This window comes from Felis catus, chromosome D3 (assembly GCF_018350175.1).
Source record: "Felis catus isolate Fca126 chromosome D3, F.catus_Fca126_mat1.0, whole genome shotgun sequence".
Classification (NCBI taxonomy): Eukaryota; Metazoa; Chordata; class Mammalia; order Carnivora; family Felidae; genus Felis; species Felis catus.
The window spans coordinates 9,634,495-9,649,750 of NC_058379.1; the positions used below are offsets into that span (position 1 = coordinate 9,634,495).

The following is a 15,256-nucleotide window of genomic DNA, read 5'->3' on the forward strand; positions in this document are numbered from 1 at the left end:
GCTGGAGATGAAGTGTCGTACACCTGTACCCAAGGCTCAGCTAGTAGCTTGGGCCTGAGCAATGAGAATAAAATTGACTGTTTATTTCACCCTAGACTGGCCTTGTGTGCTGGTGTGTATATATGTAGCAGTGGTGGCATATAAAACATATGGAGAGAAAGGTTAGTTCCCTTAAGACTTCCTGAAACTTTTCCAGTCTCTGTTAAGTGATTTTTGGAGATACCAGCCTGTGTATTTTAGGGGCTGTCTCTGGGCTGGTCCTGGGGGCTTTATTTTGGGGCTGTACCTCTGCTCATAAGTGACTATTTTCTTTTTCCTTTCAGAGCTGTGACCTGTGGTCCCTAGGGGTGATTATCTACGTGATGTTATGTGGATACCCTCCTTTTTACTCCAAACACCACAGCCGGACTATCCCAAAGGATATGCGGAGAAAGATCATGACAGGCAGTTTTGAGTTCCCAGAAGAAGAGTGGAGCCAGATCTCGGAGATGGCCAAAGATGTTGTGAGGAAGTGAGTCCCCGTGCTGCAGGGTGGGGAGGCCACGGAGGCCTAAGGTGGTGGAGCACAAGGGAAAAGTCATTGGTTTCCCAGGCATGTTCCTTCCTGTTTGCACATAGAATTCTCATCCCTGCGGTCTGAGATGAGAGCTCTGCATTTCCACCTTGATGAAAATGGAGCTTTGCTCCCACCTGCTGCATTCTTAGAATTTGTCCTCAGGGATGTGAACCCAGGTCCCTCGGTAGCTACTGTCTCTGTGAACATTAATTTAGGACCTTAAGTGGTAAGCCCTGTGGTGTGCCCTTCCTGCATATTAGCCGGTCACGTGGAAAAGATGTGGCATCAGGAACTGAACTCAGGGGCTAAGATGACAATGACACTTTGGCTTTTCATTCTTTGGCTGCTGGGGGTATGCGGCTGATTGTGTAGGCCTCTAGACTCCCCACTGCTGAGATAGATTTAGAAGATTTAGTCCTAGTGAGTGGGTGAGGGAGAGTTGACAGAGTCCTTTGGTAGCTGAAGGACTAGGTAAGAAGTCAGACCTAAATTTGAGGAGTATTTGCCTTTCCTGCCCGCCTGTGTGAGAGGCCCAGTTGCCTGGGATTTGGGCACTCTTCCAGCATTCCTACTGCTTTGTGTTCACTGAGCAATTTTCCCTCTTTTGGTTTCAGTTTCTTCATCTGTAATGCGATGAAGATAGGCATTAACGGGGCAGTGCCCGGGAGCTGTCTCCTGACACCACAGCCATTTCTCTGTGGAGATTACTCCCTTTCAAAAGTGAGCTTATGCCACTGGTTAAGGATCTATGTATATAAAGAGGGACTAGTTTCTAAAATCTGTAAGTAAAACTTCTTAGGAGGGCGGAGGGCAGAGGCAATGTTTATAGCATCATTTGTCTTCCCATGCTGTTTCCACACTGTATTCTCAGCTACTTAACCAAAACATCAGTATCCTCTAAGTGGTTCTTTGTCAGTTCTGTAGAATATATTTCCTGTCCCTAGAGTGACAGTGTTTATCTTCTTTCAGCTTCAGGATTCTTTTCTTCCTTTTTCTCTTTTCTTTCCTTTCCTTTCCTTTCCTTTCCTTTCCTTTCCTTTCCTCTTTTCTTTTCTTTTCTTTTCTTTTCTTTTCTTTTCTTTTCTTTTCTTTTCTTTTCTTTCTTTTCCCTATGTTTGTTTGTTTTTTTTTTGAGGTGGGGGAAGGGGCAGAGTGAGGGGGAGAGAAAAAATCCCTAGCAGGCTCCGCACTGTCAATGCAGAGCCCGATGTGGGGCTCACACCCACAAACCGTGAGATCATACATGACCTGAGCTGAAGTCAAGAGTCGGATGCTTAACTGACTGAGCCACCCAGGCGCCCCTTGGATTCTTTTCTAAATAATCCTTTCTTTAGAATCTGAAGCTGTTTGTTCAGAATGACCCAGAGGTTGCAGAGAACCTGAAAGAGCAAGTGCATGTGTTGTCCTGACTCTGACATTTATAGTGGGAGGATATGTAGTTGGAAGGAGGGGCTGTAAAAAGCCTAGGACACATGCTGAAGTGAGCTAAGAATTGCATCAGCATGAACAGACAAGATGTAAAGAAGTACGATCAAAATGCAGATGGTACATAGCAATACATTCAGCTTAGAAGGAAATGCCTTCCCCTCTCAGAAACTCTGAATTTTTAGCTTTTGAATGTTTTTGGAATAAAGGGTTCATATGGTTACATCTGTCAGTTTTATCACAAGTAGCAACCTGGATTTTCATTACTGAATGACCCTCTTTGTAGCCACTATCAGCCAAAAGAGCACTTTGAGTCCCATTTGGAAATTGGAGCCTGCTGTCCTAAAAAACATGAATGTGGAGATTCAAGTCTCAGGAACTATAATCTGTATGTGGGCTTATTGAACCTAGAACTCAGTCTGAAGTATCACTGGTTTAAGCCTTTTCCTGTCTTTTTTATCTCACTCTGTCTAGTATAGAAAGGACTAGCAAAGGACAACAGTGCCCTCACAACTAGTGGCTAGGGACTAGAACCCCACCCCTTCCTGCAGATGGAAAGCCTAAGCTTGTAGGAGTTTGTAGAAAGTCAGAAGCTGGAGCTGGTAAGAACCAGACCCAGGAACTTCCTGGCCTTCTGGAAGCAACTATGCACAGCACCCTGTTGGCCTTTTCTCCACAGGCTCTTAAAGGTCAAACCAGAGGAAAGACTCACCATCGAGGGCGTGTTGGACCACCCATGGCTCAACTCGACAGAGGCCTTGGATAATGTGCTACCCTCTGCTCAACTGATGATGGATAAGGTTTTGAATGATGCTTACTTTGTTCACCAAAAAGGCTTTGTTGAGAAGGAATGCTGGGACAAAGTTCAGCGAGGGCTCAAAGCGGAGCAATACAGAGAACTCAGTCTTTACCGGAGAGGTGTCCCTGCTTTCCTGAAAGTCAGGATCTGAAATAAAAGCTTCTTTGCATAAAAGACCAGATCAGGGCCCAGTGAATACACACTAAAGGAAAACCCAAATCCTTCATATTTGTGCTGTGGGGTTGAGGGGCACATAGTACTGTGAGACACCCTCCCTTCCCCTGAGGGGTTTAAATAAGACTGGTTGGAAAGACCAATTTACCTGAAACAGGGAGGGAACATTTCAGACATCAGAGCTTTGCATGCTACATTTTCTATGAATGCTGTGGGAATTCAGAAAAAGAGAACATCTTTGAAGGGGTGTAACTAGGGAAGAGTTCCCAAAGAGAAGGCAACCCTCCCATATTTTAATTACTGCATGGCAGTTTTTAACCGGTTCATGGGTTTAGCCATGAGCTGCCTCAAAGAATATGAGCAGATAGCATAAGTGCCCAAGTGTGGGGAACACCAGGAGCAAACAATTACAGACCGAAGTGCCTGAGTGGGAAAAATCACCTAGCTTATTAATGGGAAGTCCGGGAGACATCTGTGGCAGGGCCAGGCTTTGAAAGTACACAGAGGAGCTTAAGTCTTAGTAGCGCATAACTGAGGGGCCTTTGTAATTTGGGGGAAGATATTTGCCACAGGGAAGGTATTTAGGGATGGTCAGCCAGACTTGCAGACTTGCCAACCTAAGACTTCTGCAGTCATCTGCAAGCTGAGGGGCAACTCTAGGAGCAGAGAAGTAGAGACATATGAATAGACTCAATATTTTCTAAGACAAATTTCTATAGTTTTTGATGACTTAGTAGATATTAAGGGGACAGTGGGTGTCATATCTAGTGATACCATTGACAAATAGAGGGAAATCAGGAACAAAGCTGGTTTAGGTCAAGGCAAGTCTCTTAGATTTTAGATACTGTTTAGACGGACATGTAAATGAATGAGATGTGTTGTGTGGGACTATAGTGTAGTTGAGAGGTAAAGGCAGTGATGCAGACGTGAGTTTCACCCACTTAGAAGGCGCGGGGTTGAAGTGTGAGGAAGGGTAAGGGAATAATGGGAAAAAAATTTTCAGTCTTCGCTTAGTTTTGGTGGAGTATGGGAAAGAAAGAGCTGGAAAGAACAGAGTTCTTTGCCATATCTGATTTTGTGTCGTTGTCCTCCTGGTTTAAATATGCCCAGTCGTCCAGAATTGGTTTGATCAGTCCAAAATCCTGAGATAATTTAAATCGGCACGTGGGGGTTATAGTGTGGCTTTCCTCAAGATCTTGGGATTGAAGAAATAAGATTGCTTTCTGGAGTTACTTTAGACTTAGTGTATAATGAAGCCAAATATGGATATGCAGAATCTTCTCAATGAGAAAGAGTGGCCCCTAGGCCTCTAAGATGGAACTGCAAGGTGACAGACCATATATTCCCATTTTTGAAGAAATAATGGGGTCATGATGTAGGTTGGCTAACTCTGAAGTGCAGAAAAATGGCCACATATATAGATGTTGGATAGTGTCCATCTAAGCCCTGCCTAGGAGATGGAGTCTGAGCTGACAACCTTGAGCTATTCTCATCTTTTCGATTGGGCCATCACTGATAAGGGTGATGTGAGGATCCAGTGGAGTTTAGCCAAGGCCAGCTATTATAGTTCCCTTAAATGAGTTCAAACTCTACCTGACATAATTGCATGCTTAACAGGGAACTACTTTTTAAAACTATCAAATTTTATTGTTGAAATTCAAATAGTACAGAGGTATATAAAATAAAAAGCATAAATTCCTTTTCATTCCCCTGGCCTCAGTCTCACCCTTCAGAGATGAGGTAATCTATGGCTTAATGTATCCTTACTGATCTTATTTTGTGGAGACACACACACACTCACAGTTTGTCCTGTTTAAAAATATAAACATGGGATCATCTTGTTCTTAGAAAGCTTTCTGCTGATTATTTATCTTCCTTAATTGGTCTGCCCATAGTAGGAGCCGGCACTGGTCACAAAGACACAGACTTCAAAAGTTCTAGACTCCATTGACAGTTATTTCTCATTGTAAATTAATTGACTGGCTTATAGATCAGTTTCTGATGGTCTGCCATGCTTATCGTATGAAGTAGTTGGGGTTCTGAGCCATCAGGGCTGAAATGATTGTCTACACTGTGGGGGCAGTGAATAAATGCCACTACAGGAGACTTCTCAGGCAGCAGCTTACCAGCCTTTCCCCTGATGGCCACGAGTGCCTCTCTTTACACTTGCTCTTGCCAGTGACTGTGAACATAAGTCTTGTTAGCACTTCTTACTTGCATTTCTGTCCACACGCAGGGAAGAAGAGCTAGCTGTTGTATGGCCCTTGGTTTGCCTGGTATTCCCTGGGCTTGCCAATCCGTGGGGAAGAATGCTCTGGCTTATCAAAATTTGTATACTGCCAGCATAACAGTGAAACTACCTTCTTAGTTCTTTGAGCTTCTCCTTCCTACTCTCTTAGATTGGCTCTTTAGGTGCCCTGAAGTGAGTGTGAAAACTGATGACAGTGTTTACATTCAGGCGGTGGTTGCAGGAATCCAGCAGGCTCATGCAGAACAGTTGGCCAACATGAGAATCCAGGATCTGAAAGTCAGCCTCAAACCCCTGCACTCTGTGAACAACCCCATTCTGAGAAAAAGGAAATTACTCGGGTAACTAAGCTTATTTTGTGGATTCTCCATGGTTGGTGTGCCTGAGTGCAGGATTGGGAGAGGTCAGCCAGGGGTCTGCCCTTTTTCTACCTCTTAAGAGGGTGGAAAGGATGGCTTGTTAAATAGCATGAGGAGGTGGAGACACTCTATAGTTAATCATTTATCTGAAAAATGTGCTGCCTTATCTTTAGAGTAAACAGCTGTGGAGAGTTGGTTTTTGAGGTTTCACCTTGTTATTACCTCTCTCCCAAACTTTCAAAGCACCAAGCCAAAGGACGGTGTTTATATCCACGACCGTGAAAATGGAGCCGAGGATTCAAATGTTGCCTTGGAAAAGCTCCGAGATGTGATTGCTCAGTGTATTCTCCCCCAGGCTGGTAAAGGTCACGCCATTTACCAATGTTCCGTGTGTGTGAGTGTGAGTGTGTGTGTGTGCATGTGCTCACATGCACATGACAGAAGGAGTGGTTTAATTTGAGGCTGTCTGTTTCATCTTTGTGTTGTAAGAAAATATATAAATTATTTAAATTATAAATTTATATAAATTATTATGTAATTTTATATATGTATAAATCTGTGCCCACTAAAAAGAGAAGGCAGTGGAACTCAGAAGGCAGTTTCGTCCCTCTTTTGGTTTTCTGTGAAACTGCTAGTTGACGTATAATTGCCCGCGTCTGGTGCAGCATGCAGTTTAGTGTTTTCTTAGTTTGTTAACGAGGGCACAGGATAGAAGATGGAGAACGGAAAATGGGGACAGGGTCAGGATCAGCTTGTGAAGGTCAGGAACGTTTCTGGAGCGTTTAGAGTACAAGGCCGTCATTAACTTGTGGATATAAAGAGAATACCTCCCAAGTTCAGAAGTGACCCCTGCTTCTACTTGTATCATGGGCAGAGTGTGACTCATGCATGTCTCCTTTTGAGTGACAGCTTTCTTTTAATACACTCACTGGGGTGTCATGGACTCTCCTCAGCAGATGAATGAGAGGCTTCAAGTAGTAGACCAGAAAACCATCTAGATTTCTTGGGTTTTAAGAGAACTCCCAGGGTGTACCGTGGCTTCCAAGTAAGAAATGAGCCTAGGACAAAGAGGTGGTCCCCTCAGCCTTGCTCTCCCTTCGTCGTTTGGTCTCTTAGGTTAACCAGGTATTCTTGCTCAGCAGCAGAGTCTGACTCTGCCTGTTTCCCATACCCCAGTGCTAAGACCCTGGGGCCACGAGAGGAGTTGTGTGAGGCTGTCAGAATAAGAGTTCAGAGCCCAGAAGTGGCCTCCATATACGGTAGGGACTAGTAGTAACAACAGCGTCTGTGAAAGTTTGCCCCTTAACTCACCACTTCTCAACAAGCTGGACATCATGTCCTTCCGTCTCTGACACTTCACATCCCATGATGCCACAGGAAAACGCAACTTCTTCTTCATCTTTATTAATAGGAGAGAATGAAGATGAAAAGCTGAATGAAGTAATGCAGGAGGCTTGGAAGTATAACCGGGAATGCAAACTCCTAAGAGATACTCTGCAAAGCTTCAGTTGGAATGGTAGGAAACTTACTTCTCCCTTTCTCCATGAACGCGGAGAAGTCATTACGTGTGGAACATGGAGGATGTCTGGGGGCTGAGCTGGGGCTGTTTTGAGGGGCAGTGAGGCTAGAAAGTGAGTGGAGTACTCTGGGATGGGGTTAGTCCTGCTTAACTGCACAGGCATGGACGTCCAGCCCTCTCACTTGCTTTCCAGAGTTCAGATGAACTTTGTGCTGCAGATTCCACACTGCAGAGCCCCAGTCTCACACCCCTTGGGTACCTTACTGGATCCCTGTTAACAATCTCACTCCAAACATTTGGAGACTGACCTTTTTTTTTGTGCATTTCAGGTCGTGGATTCACAGATAAAGTGGATCGACTAAAACTGGCAGAAATTGTGAAGCAAGTGATAGAAGAACAAACCATGTCCCATGAATCCCAATAATGACGGCTTCAGACTTTTTTTTTTAACAATTTGAAAAATTATTCTTTAATGTATAAAGTAATTTTTATGTAAATTAATAAATCATAATTTCATTTCCACATTACTTAAAGACGCTGTATAGATTTAAATACAGAACTTACTCATAGTATAGTTCATTTGTTTGTAAGAAAAGCTCAGTTCCTAGAGATATACTATTACTCTAGGACTGTTTTCTCATATGTTTGTAAGATGATAGATGGTATTGTCAACAAGATTGTTTTATTTGTAATAAAGTATACAAAAACCATTTGTCAGTGATAGACAAAGGGCCGACGATACTGACCTGTCTGTTCAGTAAACATTTGAATCAAGTACTGTGGAATCTGGTCTCACTCACCCTGTGTATTTGCTTTCTGCACCATTGGTAGATTAGCTCTGGTGCCAAACAAATTTTTGTGGATCCATATTGCAGACTGCCTGCTGGAACCCACAGGATGCCAACTCCCATGATAGAAGAGGCAAGGAGCTGAGGCCTCATTTCTCTTGTCCCTAATTCCTTAGAGAAAAGTGGTAACATTTCTCTTTTTTTTTGGGTCAGATCTTTTCAAAGGTATGGGGGGTTTCTTACGTCTAACAAGATTTCGAGTTTATTCTTTTCATGTAGAACCAGAGCTTCATTCTGCTCCTCTAAGGTCCTGCTCAGTCCTCTTCCCTTCCCCACAGGCCTCACCAAGCTCTGTTGCTGCTGCTTCCGTTTTTCTGTTCTCCTGGCCCTTTTTATCAGATAATTTTTCTGAGAAAGTTACATATCATGTAAACTAGACTACTGGATTAGCATCTAAAATGGTCCAGTTTTTTCTTCTAAAGCTGCCCTTTTACTCTCTGATATTTCAGCCTGCGCTTCGTGTTGGCATCCCCAGGCTACGTCTATTTCGTTCAGTGCCCTTCATTTTCAGGAAGGGTGGTTTTCGGCCAGAGATCAACTGTTTGAATGGAAAACAAGGCTGGATGCTTTTTTAGTTTTCTGTTGTGCACACAAGCTTCCATAACAAACCGTTATTTGTTTGTGTGTTTGGCAGTTTTTGGCGGGTGCCTGTGTTGGTAAATAGAAGGGCTAACAGGCAAACTCCAATTCATAGAGCAGAGGAAGATGGTCTCAGGTGCAGTTCTTCACTTTTGTCCCGTCACATTCTCTTTGTTCAAAATTGACCTCACAGAGCTCACTTCTTTTCTTATGATTTGTCCACTTTGCTGAGCATGTCCTCAGGATGATATTTGGTTAGTATGCATCACATGTATGTGACTGACTGGAAATAACATGATAAAAACACAAAGCATCTTATAAGGATTACCTTGTCATATTGGGTAATAGATACTTTTAACGGTAAGGCTCCCTAATCTTAGGTGACTAATAACTGTTGTAAATGGATACCCTGTAAGGAGAATTCAGTGCTTTTAAATAGGGCAAAATCGAAGAGTTAGGCAGCAGAGAAAAACAAAATGTTTTCTTATTTATTGACCAGAAGACTTAGCTGAGAGTTGAATTAAGGGTTGAATTAAGTTACTGTTTTTTTAGTGAAATGCAGTCTTACAAATCGCTTACTGCAATCAGGAAAAATGCTGCACTTATTTCTAGAAGAACAGAATGAATGTTCACCTGTTGTTTTTCTCAGGGCAGAGATATTGGTTGGAGGAAGGATGGCCATAGTTAACTTTGTTACTCTTTTTTTTCAGAGTAAATACTGGTATGCCCAGTCTACCATTAATTTCTCGATTTGTTATTAGGGTACCTTCCAAAGGCTCTGGATGATTTTTTTTTCCCTTTAGCATGTGGCAAATTTTAGGCATGCTCTAAAAGGACATCCACAATAGTGCTTCCTTTTACTCTAAGCAACAGTTGCCCACATTTTAGTCACACCAGGCCGAATTAATCTGGCCCCCAAAAGAAGCGCTGCGTCCACATATGCCCACATGAGAGAGCTCCATGCTGGAAGCTGGTGAATACCCTGGAGGACAGTCTAGCTGTTGTAATGCAAAAGTGGGCCTTATTTTGGACCCCTGACAGAACACTAGTTCCCAAAGGACGCAGCACTGTTTGTGGTCTTCAAAGTGGAATTTCGTTTGTGGGGTTTGTAGGCCAGTAGCAAATTCCGTTTTGGTATGCCAGTCAGGTTTCCTAATAAAGCAAATTTCACATGTAACTGGATGTGAAACAAAATCAGCTTCGTCTCTTCCTACCTCTAAATGCCGCTACCTGCAGGCAGTTCACATTGTAAGAACAGTTCTTGTAGGCAGGAGGTTAGAGTCTCCAGTTTTCCCACATAATTTGCTAACCCTCTGTTTAACCAAAACCATTACTTACCACTCAAATGCCTATAGACTTTAACATAGTTATAAATCTGCTTGATGTAAAACAATTTGTGTTATCTTTCCGGTTAAGTGTATAAGCATAGGAAAATACCTGTCAGATACCTGTCTGAAACATAGGAGGATAGCTTTTTAGCTTTTTAAAGCTAGAAATAGGTACGCTTTTTAGGGGCACCTGGCTGGCTCATCAGTGGAGTGTGCCACTCTTGATCTTGTGTGATGAGTTCAAGCCCCACATTGGGCATAGAGCCTACTTAAGAAGTAAAAAAAATTTTTTTCTCTAGATAACTTTTTAAGAAAGGTTTGTTGTATTCATGTGAGAAAGAACAAATTGAAGGGATTATTGGTTAAAGAACTCAAATGATCTAAATCAGACCTTGTTTGTGAACACGTATATGTGTATGTATTAAAGAAAATGTGTTTCAATTTAAAAACTGAAAACTTGGATACAGTTAGCTTTAATTATATTTCTATTTAAAAAGTAGCAGTGTTCTTTTATTATTGATTTGGTTCTTTTATCCCACAAAATGACTCAATTTGTCCTACATGTTTGGTTAAAATACAGGGAAATACCTTAAGTTTGTATTAATTTCCAAATTATATAATTTGAAGAGGCTTTCTTCTCTTATATAAAATAAAAGAAGAAATCTAGCTAGAAATCATCTTACCTTATTTGCTATAAATTTCTTAATATTTGCTAGATGCTAATGATGCCAGATGCTAATGATAAATCTTATCATCTGTATTAGGAATTAAATATAATTGAGGTGACCTGCTCTTCTGCTCACATCTGAGATCTTGTGGTACCGAACCATTCCTTTTTGAACTAGATAGGGCATATCTCCATTGTTGAGTGTTAGTTGTAGTCATAACCCTTACTTCAAAGGTTTTATATTGTAAACGTTTGACTTGATATAAAATTATTTCTATGCAAGATAAAATATGTATGGTCTTATTTTAGTTCATCTTAGAATGCACAGGAGAATAACTATGCAAAGAATGTGGATAGATAGTGCTTTTTCTCCCTTTTGATTTTGTACTGCAAAATACCCCAGGAAATGGACACAAAACCAAATCCAAAGACTTACACAGACAGTACAGTTCAATTTTAGTGAAAAGAGTGAAGAAATATTCAAAAAAATCCTTACAGACTCCAGTTTTTATTTTCTTGGTGAAATGGTAACTAGATACCTACTTAGTTTCTTTTTGTGTTGGGTCTGTTGGGAGGAACTGAATGTTGACCCTCCTCACTTACATATTTCCATGGCAAAACTGAGCTCATTTCATTTGTCACTTAATACGTGCATTAGGAAAACTTCATAGCAGAAAAAATATGTTTATATGCAGATATAAAATGTCTAAACAATGTGTAATGAACAAGGCTGACAAAGGAGGCTTGGGCTGCGAAACAGTATCCTGAATGCTACAGAAATGGGGACGGGAGGCATGGGCAACAGAGAACTTTGTCCTGTTCAGAGATCCCCAAAGGATCCCTGTCCCCTCCCCCCAACCTCCTGCCAGAATGTTGGATTTCAAAGAATGAACAGATTAACGGATATCCGGAGTAGTGTGGCCTGGGTTGAGAATAAGGATATTTTGCCTGAGTTATACTACTGGCTGGATCATTACAGTCTGCCCACATGGCATCTCTCTGTGAGGACAAAGGGAACTTACCGAAGGAACGTTAAAGCTACTGTTGGAAGGAAGTCATATGGTAAGGGAACTAGAAAAGGCCAAGAGCAAGTAGAAATACAGTCCCAAAGTCTGTAACCCAAGAGCTGGACAGCAGCCATCCCTAAGGGAGCCAGTCCAGATCTGGGGCTGATACTTGAGTCTCTGAGGCTCAACATGCTAGGCAGAGCTGCTGCTGTAGGACGGAAGCCCTGCAGTGCCAACTGATTCACAATGGCTGTTTCAGTGGCAGCCTCTTTGAGACACCCTGCCTCTATACTGTCATCATGGAAAAACCAAGGAGCCTCGAAAGAGGGTAAGGTAAAGTTTCAGATTTGGGCTCAGCAGAAGAGGAAATTGAGGCTGGGGCAAGTGCCAGAACCCTCGTGTGTCAGATTGGGGATTGTGCTGCTGTTGGTGATTTTCCTGCCAAGCATGTACTGTGACCTGGGATCTGTATATTACTCTTCTTATGAAACAGTCATCCCCAAGAGCCTGACAGTCAAGGGAAGGGAAGACCCAGTGGAAAAGGCATCCTATATGCTCTTAATGCAGGGCCAGAAATGGATGATTCACCTGAAGGCGAAGAGAGGCTGTTTTGTGAAGAACTTTCCAGTCTTCAGCTACCACGGTGGCGTCCTGGGGCAAGAAATGCCTTTCATCTCACATGACTGTCACTATGAAGGCTACATAGAAGGAGTCCCGGGTTCTTTTGTTTCTCTCAACACCTGTTCAGGCCTCAGGGGCATCCTGATTAAGGAGGGGAAACCCTATGGCATTAAGCCCAAGGACACTTCGAAACGCTCTGAACATGTGTTGTACACGATGGCACACCAAGCTCGAGTCTCCTGTGGGGTCACTTCCAAAGGCAGCCAAGTGGCGCCTGCCAGCCGGCAGCAGGGGAGCAGGAAGCCTCACAGTCCACAGGCACCGTCCTCCTTTTGGTCACACACCAAGTACGTGGAGATGTTTGTCGTGGTCAACAACCAGCGGTTCCAAATGTGGGGCAGTGACGTCAGTGAGACAGTCCAGAGGGTCATGGACATCACCGCTCTGGCCAACAGCTTCACCAGGGGGATAAACACAGAGGTGGTGCTGGCTGGAATGGAGATTTGGACCGAGGGGGACCTCATAGAAGTCCCGGCGGACTTGCAAGTTACACTCGGGAATTTCAACAGCTGGAGACAGGAGAAGCTCTCCCGTCGTGTGAAGCACGATGTTGCCCACATGATCGTCGGACATCGTCCTGAAGGAGACGTGGGACAGGCATTTCTCAGTGGTGCCTGTTCAAGTGGCTTTGCGGCAGCTGTTGAGTCCTTCCATCATGAAGACGTCCTCCTGTTTGCAGCGCTCATGGCCCATGAGCTTGGGCACAACTTGGGTATTCGGCACGACCACTCGGCCTGCGCTTGTAGAGATAAACGCTTGTGCCTCATGCGTGAAAATATCACCAAAGAAGGTGGCTTCAGCAACTGCAGCTCTGATTACTTCTACCAGTTCCTCCGGGAACACAAAGGGGGCTGCCTATTTAACAAGCCTCGGCCCCAACATCGCCTGCGTAGGAATGCAGAGTGTGGAGATGGTGTGTTGGAGGACAATGAGGAGTGTGACTGCGGACCTGACTGTGGTGATCACCGGTGCTGTGACCAAACATGTAGGCTGAAGGAGCATGCACAGTGTAGTGACGGACTATGCTGTTCGGATTGCCAGTTGAGACATAAGGGATTCATGTGTCGTCCTGCTCTTGGAGAGTGTGACCTCCCTGAATATTGTGATGGTACCTCCGGAGAATGCCCCATAGACCGCTATAAGCAAGATGGCACATTGTGTGACAGAATTCACTATTGTTTTGGCGGCCGGTGTAAGAACCCTGATAATCAATGTGTGGATATATATGGGTCCCCTGCAAGGTCTGCCCCAGAACACTGTTATATTTCCATGAACACCAAAGGAGACCGGTTCGGGAACTGTGGCTTGTGGGCCTCGTCTAGGACAAAGTATGTTAATTGCTCTGATGATCATATATTTTGTGGGAAACTTATATGTACAAATATTAGACGGATACCAGCAATCAAACCCCACCATACTCTGATCCAGGTACCTCACAAAGATGACTGGTGCTGGAGCATGGATGCCTATAACATGACTGACATCCCCGATGATGGAGAGGTGCACAGCGGCACTCTTTGTGCCCCACACAAAGTCTGCATGAATTACTCCTGCATTGATCGTGCCGTGCTCCATTACGACTGTGAACCTAATGAAATGTGTAATGGGAGAGGAGTCTGCAACAATTTAAGGCACTGTCATTGTGAGGCTGGCTATGCACCCCCTGACTGCAAAGCTGCAGGAAATGGGGGTAGTGTGGACAGTGGTCCCCCCGGACAATCCACTGATGAAAATCTAAGTGCAGGAGGAAGTGGCAGTCCTACTAAACGTAAGACTCAAATGAGGGCTCTTGGCAGCATAATTTTCATACTCCCCGGATTTCTTCTAGTATTACTGTTCATTTTAATACTTTCCATTACCCTTAGGGCTAGAATTGAGTCACTAGAGACGACAGGAGGCTCCTCAGAGGAGATCTCAGAGATCACAGAGACTACTGTGGACAAAGAGATAACACAGCCCTTACAAAAGCAACCCACAAATACTGAAGAGAAGGGTCCAGAGGAGGCTCCACGGGAAGACCCCCCACTAGAGAAGGCTTCCCCACCAGAGGAGGGCCCCCAACCACAGGAAGTCCCACCGCCAGAGGCCCCACATCCGGAGCTTCCACCACCAGAAGCCCCAGGAGAGCCTGCACCATAAGAGGTAGCAGGTGAAGGACAGGAATAACCAAAGGCAGAATAGTGGAGGAAGAAGTCAAATGCATCAAATACCTCAAGCACTGAGTGGGAATGAGAGGCTCATAGAGACAAAGATGAAGTGAGAATTGAGAGCTCCAGTGGCTCTAACTGGACTACAGGGTCTAGAGAAACAGTAACCTGGGAGGAGGGAACCCAGATTTCAATACTGCTTGTAGTACTTTGGTTACACGTTGATATAAGAACTCATATACAAAATATCCTGCAGTTTTGCCTCTTCTCATTTCACGAAACAATTTTACTTAAGCTCTTCTCATGGATCATTGCTATCAATGTCATGTATTGTGTTTGGGTCAATATCTGAACTAAAGTTATTTTTCAGGGCAATACCATCTTCCATCTACATTGTTTGACACAGTGTATTATCAGAACCTATGTCATGACTGTCCCTGGATTATTCACCCAAGTCACATCAGTGCATTATTTAGGAACATTATCTATTGAGTACTCTTATTGCCATGAAGTTTCTATTCATGATATAGAGGTAATTTAAAATAAATAAATGGCAATTTTTGGATGAAGCATCGCTTCAGACTCCATGCACCCTAGTAATGGGCTTTTTTTATATTAAGGCTCTCTGGTGGAGCTGCATCTGATTCAAGGCTCTGGGTGAATGGGGCAGGAATGGGCAACTGAGGCCAGGGGACATGTGCACAGTGGTGTGGAATTCACATTTGAATATTTGTTAATTTCTGGATTTATTAATTTCTATAAGGCTGATATTTTATCTACAAATCTTCAAAATACCTGTAACAACATATTAATTTGGTAGATATTTGTAGAGAGAGCACAAAGCACGTAACAATAATACTACTGTGCGAGACACTGTGTGAAACACTTAACATTCGTTGCCTTAATTTTATCTTCCCAT

At 43.5% G+C, this 15,256-nt stretch overlaps 3 protein-coding genes across 12 annotated transcripts in view; 2 read left to right on the forward strand and 1 right to left on the reverse strand.

The window, feature by feature from the left end:
• The window catches only part of MAPKAPK5 (MAPK activated protein kinase 5), a 43,144-nt gene extending 35,354 nt beyond the window's left edge, over positions 1-7,790 (forward strand). For 5 of the 7 annotated variants that reach the window (XM_045041473.1, XM_045041477.1, XM_045041475.1 and 2 more), the window contains 6 exons: positions 324-511; positions 2,661-2,781; positions 5,413-5,543; positions 5,805-5,926; positions 6,973-7,077; positions 7,410-7,790. In XM_045041473.1, coding sequence (XP_044897408.1) covers positions 324-511; positions 2,661-2,781; positions 5,413-5,543; positions 5,805-5,926; positions 6,973-7,077; positions 7,410-7,504 — 762 coding nt within the window. In that variant the 3' untranslated portion in view covers positions 7,505-7,790. The remainder of the gene's footprint in view (positions 1-323; positions 512-2,660; positions 2,782-5,412; positions 5,544-5,804; positions 5,927-6,972; positions 7,078-7,409) is intronic. The other 2 variants (XM_045041474.1, XM_045041476.1) reach the window with 1 other exon arrangement.
• TMEM116 (transmembrane protein 116) overlaps positions 1-15,256 on the reverse strand; it is a 167,676-nt gene that overhangs the window by 26,448 nt on the left and 125,972 nt on the right. For 2 of the 4 annotated variants that reach the window (XM_045041485.1, XM_045041479.1), the window contains exon 11: positions 6,873-6,960. The exons of 1 other annotated variant lie outside the window; for it this stretch is intronic. In XM_045041485.1, coding sequence (XP_044897420.1) covers positions 6,873-6,960 — 88 coding nt within the window. Of the gene's footprint in view, positions 1-5,919; positions 6,961-15,256 lie in introns of those variants that run through there. One more of the 4 variants, XM_045041478.1, reaches the window with a different exon arrangement.
• Positions 11,402-14,926, forward strand: LOC123381168 (disintegrin and metalloproteinase domain-containing protein 1a-like). The gene has a single exon (XM_045041472.1). It carries the CDS (start codon positions 11,756-11,758, stop codon positions 14,327-14,329), a length of 2,574 nt encoding a protein of 857 aa, XP_044897407.1. The 5' UTR covers positions 11,402-11,755; the 3' UTR covers positions 14,330-14,926.